At 44.7% G+C, this 10735-nt stretch overlaps 1 protein-coding gene across 3 annotated transcripts in view; it reads right to left on the bottom strand.

The window, feature by feature from the left end:
- Nucleotides 1-42: 42 nt before the first annotated feature.
- The window catches only part of LOC133341794 (microtubule organization protein AKNA-like), a 29066-nt gene continuing 18373 nt past the window's right edge, over nucleotides 43-10735 (bottom strand). The window contains exons 17-24 of one of the 3 annotated variants that reach the window (XM_061550515.1): nucleotides 7667-7882; nucleotides 6967-7085; nucleotides 6189-6338; nucleotides 5850-5936; nucleotides 5163-5273; nucleotides 4004-4112; nucleotides 2004-2139; nucleotides 43-1308 (exon numbers count right to left, since the gene is read on the bottom strand). In XM_061550515.1, the coding sequence (XP_061406499.1) occupies nucleotides 1156-1308; nucleotides 2004-2139; nucleotides 4004-4112; nucleotides 5163-5273; nucleotides 5850-5936; nucleotides 6189-6338; nucleotides 6967-7085; nucleotides 7667-7882 (1081 nt within the window). In that variant the 3' untranslated portion in view covers nucleotides 43-1155. The remainder of the gene's footprint in view (nucleotides 1309-2003; nucleotides 2140-4003; nucleotides 4113-5162; nucleotides 5274-5849; nucleotides 5937-6188; nucleotides 6339-6966; nucleotides 7086-7666; nucleotides 7883-10735) is intronic. The other 2 variants (XM_061550516.1, XM_061550517.1) reach the window with 2 other exon arrangements.

The raw sequence follows: 10735 nt of genomic DNA, 5'->3' as shown, positions 1-10735 counted from the left end.
TTGGGTGGGGGGAATACTTTTAAAAAATGTACCACTCCAAACTGGAAATATCGTCAAGTTTATTACAATAAGTCAAAAAGTGTACATGTACATTTTTATCAAATTCAATAATTTAAAACATTTGGTAAATGCTGTTGAATCTCAAATAAAATGTAGAAGAAAACCCCTTAAAACACTTTTCATTACAAAAAACCTCAAGTGCAAAACTTTTGTCTTTGCAATCCCCGTATTTAAAATATCCGTAAATACAATTGTTACTGTAAAAATGTATTGGAACCGTTAAAGCAGCATTTGATTGTCTTAAGTGTTTGTCTTATTCAATGTATTACACAGGATAAGATGTGCTGAAGGCAACGTTGCAACTCCTGAACTGATGAAGGCACCGGATGCCATAATTTAATACTTAAATGGTGTTGTTGCGTGGCTCGTATGGCCATATGTTTCGAAGTTTAAATGACTAGTTCAGAGAGTTGATGGGTTTTAAAGAGCTATAAAATTGACAACCATTAAGAGCTCTAAAAGCTATGCAATAGTTTGCATTGCAGTACGACCTAACAATAAATACTCTTCTTGCAACTGGAAAAATGGGGAGTTGCATTTCATCATATTTCTGGCAAGGGTGTTGCACTTTTGAAATTTAACAGTATGGTAATACAAGCTGTGCACCTAATCGCCATAAAACACTTAACAATGCCGTTACAGACATGTCTCAATGGGCCTTGGTCCAACATGACTGTCTCAACAAGCATTACCAAATACTTTGGAATGTAAGTTGTAACAATGTAATTATCCAGGAAAGCCTCGCTAATTCTCAACTTTCATGAGATGTTTTCTCAATTTTCATCGAGTGCTTTGTGGGAGCGAAAAGGAATACCTGGCATACGAAGCAATAACACTAAGGTTCACACAGATGTTCTCATAAACCCCGCTTCCAGTACTGCCATCTCTTAAGCCACATCGCAGCTCTGCGGGTATGGTAATTCAACGAATATTCGTGCTCCACCACCAACCCTGACCTCCCAAAGTGCCTGATCGCGGGCGTGCACCACTACGCCTTGCCGTGATACTGTACCACAAAGAGTGTGAAGATGCCCACCGCGGCATCCAGCGTGAGTTCGCCAACAGTGGTTACGGAGCGCACGACGCCACGCGGTGTCAGCGGAAGAGGAACTGGTGTGTGGCGTGCACATGGGCGATATCCCTGGAGAGGAACTCCACCATCCTCTGGCTGGTGCGCCGCATCCCCTCGGCCGTCCTGATGGCGCAGTCCAGAGACTTGCATAGATCCCGCCCGGAGCCCTGCCAGGACTTGGGAACACAGCACCCCACGGTGTTACAAAAACACTCGACGATGCTCGCGTGGACATTTTACACGTAGGCTATGGCGTGGAGCAATTACAACAACACGAATAATTATTGTTTGCTTGGAATGTTGTCTCCCTTATTGTAGCCCGATTGTGCTGTAGGTGTTGCGCCACTAGACAGTAGCTTATCAAGATATTTTCCAGAGCAGCGAAATCCTGTGTAGATTACAGCACCTCTGAAATCCCTTCAAGTGACCTCCGTTCCAGACAGTAAAGTTGGGGGGAAACACTTTAACACCCTCCCTACTTGAAAACGTTCACCACAGTCGCTGCCATTTTAAATTCAGAGCTAGAATTTAGCGACAAAATACATAGCCAGATTTATTGCAATGTTTTTTTGTCGCGTGATGTTGACCGCAATGAAACCAATCGAGTAACTTGAGAATCCGGTTTAACAAGAGGCGGCTGAAACCTGAATTCATACCCAGGACATCAGCAGCGCTAAACTCCGCTCTCACCTGTGGGTCACACATCGTCCATAATTCTAACACTTGCGTGGAACTGCTAGGACAACACACGAACAATGCTCCTGCGGAAACTCACACAGAGGTGTGGAGCTGTTATGACACCAACAAAAACCCTCATTGCAACACCACACCAACAACTCATGCGGACAGTTGCGTGGCGTCGCGTCCTTACCACGCCGATGTCTTCGCTGCGTGCCCGGCCGTTGCTGACTCCGCGTGGGCGCACCTGGCTCCTGGGTGGTGGATCCGGCAGGTAGAAGCGGGAGTGATACGGCGACACGTACAGCGCTGAGGGCAGGCCGTATCTGCTGATGCATGTGGGGGCATGGTCAGTTTAGACGGCTCCGCATCCCCCCTCTCTGCCTAAAAACCAGCCATCTTTTCCCTTTGCATAGAAGCCACACACGCGGCTGTTGCGGAAGCCAATCGTGGACTGTACATTGCTGTCACATCACTTTGTCAAACCAATGCTGAATGAGGGCCTCCCCACACCGATCATGGGGGTCGTTTGATCATACTACAACGTGCTGGTCAGTGGAGGTTGGTGAAGGAGGGCTTAGGATCTAAGGGGCCATCCATAAATGACCTCACGCGATTTTGGCGTCACAAAAAGTCAGACCCCCCCCCCCCCCTCAAATATGACGTCACAAAGCTTTGCCGCCCCCCTTCCCCCCCAAAAAATTAAACATGCTTCAAATCACTTTAAGCTATTGTCATTGTAGTGCGTATTTAATGTGGCGCTGCACTCTGATGTTGTAGGAGAAAACATGTATCAAAAAGTATATTTAGTTAAGTAGAACGTGTTGTCTATATTTCTTAAAAGTTGCGCATTTTGATGTGACGTCACATTTCTCAAACCGCCCCCCCCCTCGTTACAAATGTCTGACACCCCAGGTGCGTGACGTCATTTATGGACGGCCCCTAAGCCAAATGGACATCTGTGAAAAAAGAGCTTTATAGCTCATCAGATTCCTCCAATATAAATATTCTGATAGGACCAGTCCAGATATCACTCACTACCGATATTATCCATGATCGCGAATCAAGTTTAGGTTGCTGGGTTCAGTGTAGTCTGCTCACCATTGCACCATCACTCCATCCCCCAATTAAGTGTAATACAATGTAATGTCCAACTCCCCGAGTTTATGATTGTTAACACAGGTTTTTGCAAGATATCAGGAATTTAATGTTGCATCCATTGGTTATCAATTCTTAAGCGCACAATGTACAGTATAGAATATTTTGTGGGAATATATTATTTCACATTTGTTCTAATTTGTTTATGGAACCCCTGCAGCAATTAGGGGTGGGACACTACACTCAAAAGTAAAAGAAAATTATTAAATCGTGACCCCCAATTCATGACGATTCATTGAATCACATGACAGGAGAATTGTTACATGCTTTGTTATATACCCAACGAGACTAGAACTTGTATTGAACAGCCACGAGACATACTTTCAAGTGAAATGATACCAAAAATTGCAAATGAGTTTCAATCTAGAAAGTCTTGCTTATTTTGCACCTGCTATACAAGCGCAGCAGCATTTATGATGAAACAAGGTCTTAAGTAAATAAATTAATGCCATGCAAGCGACAAAACACAATAGCTCGTCATTCTTCCAAACAAATTGCAAAGCAAAGATGATCCACTAAACACAAGGCTACAAGATGCTACGACTACATGATTCGTCTGCAGGCAGTGGTCATGGTACTGTAAACATCAGCACGGCTGAGATTGGAGGCAGGTGTGAATGTAACTCCGATAATGCGCGAGCATGCGATCCACGCGCCCCCAGCGTGTGTGCTCCGCGCCTCCGTTGTGCACCAGTGAGGCGGGAGTGCAGATTGGGCCGGCAGATTTACAGCCTACGTAATTTACTTTGGAAGTGACAATGAACACTGGACTTGATGAAAGCCATCCGCCTGTGAAATTAAACTCGATAGTGTTGCCAAAATGCTCTCAAATGGACTAATTAAGAGGACATGACACATGGCTGTACCGCCAAGGGGACGCCAAGTCCTACACAGGACCCCGTTTGCATTTAAACAGCGCGCTTGAGAACTTCCCAAAAACGACAATGCTCGCGAATTTGCCTAAGACGCCACGGGCTTTTCCGAGAGCTCTACTGAAGTGGAAATCCTTCTTGTTGGCGTTGTGGTGGCACTCACAATGCTGGGTAGACATAGGACCCCGAGTAGAGCCCTGGATAGACTTCGCTGTGCCGCTGCCTCCTCGATTGAGGCGAGTGCTCCGTCTCATCCCTCAGCTCTTCCAGCACTGCGAAAACAGATTGAGAAATGCCATTCGAATCCTCCCATTGTTGATTCTCATATTGCAAAAAAACGAAATAAATGAGCTTTTAAATTATAGGCTGTCGAAATACAGTACTTCACCAGACTGGTGAATGGAAATCATCCGCCTGTGAAATTAAACTCGATAGTGTCACCAAAATGTCCTCCAATGGACTCATGAAGGGGTCACGGCTGCACATGGCTGTCCTGCCAAGGGGATGGTGTTGGTGAAGTGCGAGTTGGTGAAGGAAGGCAGGTGAGCAAACATATTGGAGAACACCATTGGAACCTCCTTTGCCAGTAGCAAAATATGATAATTGGTTTTAGGTATTGTGGTCAATGCAAACATGACTCCTTGTAAAAAAAGGTGTCAGTTTTGTTGCCAGATAAAAGGGTAAAAAAAACAATGATCATATTTTGCTACTAGCAAAGGAGGTTCTAATGGTTGTAAATGCTTACCCCGAGCTCTCATAGTCTGATGGTGCATTGTCTTTGAGTTGTGCGCCTTTTGGCGTCATCTGGTCCAACACCATGTGAGACTAGGCTCTAAGAAAAGCTGTCTCGGGTATGGACCAATCAATTTCTAGGATAGTGCACATATTATCAGAGTTGTGTTTTTTTTTGCATTCCGACCGCAGGTATTGTGGTCAATGCAAACATGACTCCTTGTAAAAAAGGTGTCAGTTTTGTTGCCAGATAAAAGGGTTAAAAAACCAATTATCACATTGGAGAACATTAGAGTGATACAATATATGTTCTCCACTGCCCTCTGCTGACAATACAGCCCCACAGCAGACTACAATGCCTGTTTTATGCATGGTGGTCACCCATCCAAGCACTATCCAGGCTCAAACCTACTTAACTTCTGAGATCTTAAGAGACTAGCAAAATTCCAGGTGATTCGTCCATAGGCAAGAGTTTCCAGAATCATAATTTCACCTTCGTCTACGAGTATTTTGCACAAAGTGATGCGGAAGTACAGCAAGAGCCAAGCAAATAAATGCACTGCGCGTTAAACTTTCTCCACCGCCCCTACCCGGATCATCTTCATGGTGGCTACTCGACTCAATGCAGACCCCGGAACCATTGCAGACGGGACAAAGTAGCCTCTTTGTCCCGCTGTCCCAATGTCTCTCTGATGTCCTGGCTGAGCAGAGAGCATGGCAAATACAACATCCTCAGCAAGTTCACAGCAAGTGTCAGCAACGCTTATACTTCAAACTGATGATTTGCACACTGATAAGGCACTACATTAAAAAAAAATCCTGCAGTCTTGCATTTCAGGAATATCTGGCTTCAAATCAAAACAATACGCAAATTAACATTGACGGCACTAGTCTTTACTGTGTAATAAATAAATAAAATTCTGGGGGAAATTGCATGTTAAGGCATTTGAATGACAGGAAGGTTACAGTCTTCACTATTTCAAGGTCTTTTAAAACAAGAGCTATGAAAAACTACGATAATCGTTAGCCATGATCAAACCACTGCTGGATTAAGGCCTCCCCATGCTCTGCCCATCTCTCACGGTGCTGTGACCTAACAATCCACCTTGCACTGCCACACAAGATGATTCCATCACTTCACCTCGGTGGCTGATGTCATTAAGGCTACTTTACTCGGGCCTATACAATTACACTCCTAAACTGCTTCATAGGGGTGCTGCCGGGGCCAGTTACCAAGTGACAAAGCACATTAATGTAGATGAAATTAAATCATTCACCTTTTGAAGAACACCTCGGGCAGGGATGGTCACTCTCAAACAATTTTCCAGACGGTCTGCCTGGAGGGAAACTTTTGTAATCCACACCTAGGAAGAAAAAAACGCAAATTAGGCACCAGGCTTTGGGGCATAAGGGGGGGGGGGCAAGGCAAAGACCAAGCTGACCCAACCTTTCAATCGCTTACAGTGGAATGCCACAAACTGTCAGACATATAAATGGGCAGCTCGATTGTCAGAAGTCCAAGAAAAACGTCCACCGTTTGTTGACCTACTTGGTTCTTAAGGAGGTTGCCTTTCTTACCTGGCATCGATTAATTTGGCACATTCCAAAAAAACTACCTAATGTTGTTTGGCCTCCAGTGCTGCTGGTACCGCTGTAGGGTCCGGCGAGCAGGTGGTCGCGCGACTGATGCCCCCGCGTGGCTGCTCGGCGTGGGGGAGTGGCCCAAGGCGGCGAGGCTGTGGGGGTCACCGCCGCTTCCTCGTCGCCTTCGGGGGGGGGGGGGGCAAGGGATTGGAGGGGGCGTGAAACGTGCGGGATCAATCGTTCACTCTCGATGTCAGGAAGGCAATTTTATTTTTGCTTAGACACGTGTGTGGCGCCTCTCTGGCACAATTCTGCCACAATGAGAAAAATAAATATATACACTAACTGTTTAAGGAGCCACATTGTGGCTGTATTATTTTAAGTAACGTCTGTAGCATGTGATACGAGGATGAATAAGTGTTCAGTAAATAATGAAACACTGCACAAGCTTTGCAAACGCTGTTAATGACAGCGTGACAGACAAAGGAAGCATAGTGTACAACCATTGTCATTCTATATAAAGTCTTGGTTATAGAAAATGAACAAATCAGATTAAAACATTTCATTAATATGTTATATATGTATCTTCCCACCCACACATGCTGAAAGATGTAGCTGTTTTAATAAGATGCACATAACAATCGCTGCCATCGTGTGTTAGCGGACGGGCAGCTTCTGTAGCTGTTCGTCACCCATATGGTTATTCTTATCAATCCAAAAAACAGTGGGGGGGGAGGGTTTCTGCCACCACTTCCAATTGTGCCTCTCATATACTGTTGGGCTGAAGTGGATCTGTGCCACCGCACTCACGGTGCCGCAGGTCAGCCAGGGAGAGGGTGGCTCGAGAAGAGCGCAAGCGGGGAGTCCACGGTTCTGATCGCGGGATGCTTTTCACCTCTGGCCGTGCGGCAGTCTTACTTCTTCTCCTCCTGGAACGTCGGGAAAATCGATCACAAGCGCGCTTATATAAATTACCTTGCCTTTGTCTTAGAATCAAGCGTAAATAATTAACACGCAGTCGTGGTGCGCGTGGTGTACGAATTGTCGATCAAAACAGAGGCACATCAACAACGTGTGTCTGTGTTAAAAGGTACTACAGTATTGTGATATAGAACGTGATGACTTGGACGATGTCAAAAGTAGCGTCTCCGGCACAGCGGGAACATTGTATTGATCTGTGGTGCGTTAACAGCACTATAAATGAGACGATAATAGTCTTATAAATGAGGTCATATTGTTATTTATTTAAAACCTACTGCCCTTAAACTGTTATGTACATTGCGAGCAGTTAATGTTATGGTCTGGGTCTAAACAACATACCTTTATGATGTTATATAAACAAACGATGAGTGTTTATTAAACCAATATTGCTTTAAGTTCTAAATCAGCCATAATGTAAAAAGTGGGCACAGCGAGCTGTGAGTTTTTGAACTGGATGGACGAGTGGCTGCAAGCACCCTGTCATCACGCGATAGCCCGATGCCTCGGCCGTAGAGAAGAGATGGCTTACGGGCCTACGGAGAGGCGACTCAGGTCGGGGTAGGCCCCTTCAGACGGGGTTCGTTTCGCTCGGGGTGTGACGCCCGGCTCCCTTGCCTCCACCTCCTCGCTGGGACCCCGCAGCACCGATCCATCTGCTGCTGCCGCGAGGTCGTCGCTGTGGGGGCGTTCCCACGGCCGCGACGGTGGGTCGCCATCCTCGCTCTGCAGCCCGTTAGCCGCCCGGCTTCACACGCAGCAAGGAAAACGCACTGTGTCACAGAGGTCGCAAACGGGTTTTGATTCTCTACTCGTACCCGTACCCGGCCGCACCAGGGTCGCAAACGGGTACCCGTACCCTACCCGGCTGGGTACGGGTAGGGTACGGGTATCGGGTAGGGTACGGGTATCGGGTACCTGATTACGACCTCTGGGATGAAGCCATGTTGCAGACGCGGGTGGGTTGATTCTAGGAACTTGAATTGTGAGAAGAGACAAGACATTGGGAAATGAGTGGCAAACAGTTACTCACCAGTGACTCACGGTCTACCCGTACCCGTACCTGGCCGCACCAGGGTCGCAAACGGGTACCCGTACCGGGCCGGGTACGGGTAGCCGGCTACTGGCTCTGGCATCGACACTTATTATTACAGTTCCTGCTTGACGGTCTTGACTTGCTAATCCGCGAATTAGTTATTTTCTTTACAAGAAGTGAGGATTTGTTGTTGGAGTAAAATGCTTCTTATGTTTTCAGGAAAATAAAGTTATAGGAAAAATGTGACAATAGTAATTAAGGAATAAATCCGAGACCTCAAAATAAAACGAAACTATTTTCATTGGAGGTGCTTTAATTGTTTTCCTTTTCTGCAAAACAACACGGGTATTGAGTGCCTTCCCATAAAGGGTTTAACTGTGTTCTTCCCTTGATGTAATACATTTAATATTTCAGGTTTGCGAGCGTAGAATAATTATGCCGTATTTCGTTGCAGTTTGAGTTAATATCCAAATAACATGAAAAATAATCCACCACCCACAAAAAACATTCCATTCTCCTTAGAAATTATTTGCAAACACATGCATTTCATGTGGTGGGCTCAGCACAAAATTATAATTTTTATTCATGAATGCCCATTAGCTAACGGTGACTGAGAATAGTAAGAACTTTACTGAAGCAGTATCCTTTGTTAACTACACATACATTATAGAGGTTGATGGTTTTGTTTCCAAAAACTGATTAATGAATGATGGGCTGCCATTCTTGGTCACTGCAGCTCATTCCGAAACGAATCAACGTGCAGAATGCATTAGTGTCGGTTATCCAATTACCAGACTCGTTCAGCCACCCTTCTCATATGACCCATGAGGCTACCATGGAATGATAGCAAACAACGCAGCAGCTGATGCAAATGCACAACACAAATGGCTGCTGTGTTAAACTGTTGAATAACACAAAACATCTTACATATTATTAATATTGAGACACCAACATTACTGCCTAAAAATACGATTAAATCAATATTCAAAAAACATAGCCATGGTATTTTAAATCCACACCAAAATTAATGCAGCCCTTGTTCAGATATTTTTTTTCTAAAAAAAGGAGAAAAATTATCAGGCATGCTGCACTTATCACACATGTGGGCGTATACAGCACTTACTCTGTCACCATCATATGATCACTTAGAGCAGAGCAGGCCTTCAGACTCTCAAAATAGCGTGTGATAATTGGTGCCTGCTCCATTGATGCCATTCCATACACGGTGATATCAGCCTCGGCCGCGAGCTGCCTCGCTCTCAGCGTCGCTCCACGCACGCAACGCGCGGACAGGGCTACGTCTCTCGCCTCCGGACAAAAAGGGGTGACCTTCGACTGCAATCACATGACGGGGATGCCGGCCAGCCAAGCGAGCGAGCGTGTGTGTGTGCTACGGCGCGGCTGGGTTGAGTGCCCTACTGAGCATGTGCGAGGCTCCACAAAGGCAGAAGCCACTGGATCACTGGATAAAGCCCGCAGCCAATGAGCAGTGCCTTGGCTCGGGGCACAATTGGGTCCGGATTAAGGCCTGTCAGCCACGCCGTCAACTGCCGTGCGCTGGTGTCAGATTAACCCCTCCCATGTCTCCTCATGTCATTGTCCCAACATAATTTTAGCGTTCTAGATTTGAAGCTTTCGTGACTGCAAGGATTCATACTCTTAGGTTTTTTCGGTAAAGTCACGTAGGTAAAAAAAAAATGATAACAATAATTATTAATAAAAATCTTTATAATAATACAAATAAAATAATAAATCACGACGTTTCGGAGGCAACACAAGTCTCCATCATCAGGTGGGACCGTCACAGCTGAATTTACTGTACTAAGTGAGGGGAAAAAACCTAAGAGTATAATTTTAGCGACGCAACTACGGGTATTTTTAATTATTTGTGTCATAAGCAATCATTTAAAAGTAACACACATGCACTCAGAAACTTTTAATCAAGGACATGTAAATTATACCCAGACCAAAGTACTGTACATTACTTGTTTTTCAGACTCAACAGACAAATTATAAAGAGGTTTTAATGTTACTAATAAATGTACTCGTCATCAAATTGTACACGCGAATTAAAATAATCCTGATGAATAGGAACAAAGTGCTGACTGTAATAATCGTTTTCATGGGTCATCACACCTCATATACAATGCCCATGAGCTGAATAAATCAAATAACACAGTCCTCTCAACAGAACTGACAAAGAGACACATTTATATCTTACATATTTTTTTAAATATCTGCTCCATAAATATTCATACGAGGCAGAAAGCCCAAGAAATTGTTTAATCAACACTATTTACTCAGTTCCCTGAAAGAATCTTGAATTTCGATTTGAAGCTTTCGTGACTGCAGGGATTCATCTTCTTGGTTCTTTCGGTAAAGTCACGTAGAAGGGAAGTAATACAATAATAAAAATAAAACATAATAAAATAATTCTCACGATGTTTCGGCCACAACGCCGAAACGTCGTGAGAATGATTTTATTAAGAATCTTGAATGCTGAATGATTTAGCATTTCAGGGGTGTATTATATCCCAGATTGAAAATAAAAGAAATACTCTTGTG

This window comes from Lethenteron reissneri, chromosome 12 (genome assembly GCF_015708825.2).
Source record: "Lethenteron reissneri isolate LAM-NWPU_2019-01 chromosome 12, ASM1570882v1, whole genome shotgun sequence".
In the NCBI taxonomy this organism is placed as follows: Eukaryota; Metazoa; Chordata; class Hyperoartia; order Petromyzontiformes; family Petromyzontidae; genus Lethenteron; species Lethenteron reissneri.
Note: the sequence above shows the minus strand (reverse complement) of the source record. Positions and strands in the feature narration are given on the sequence as shown.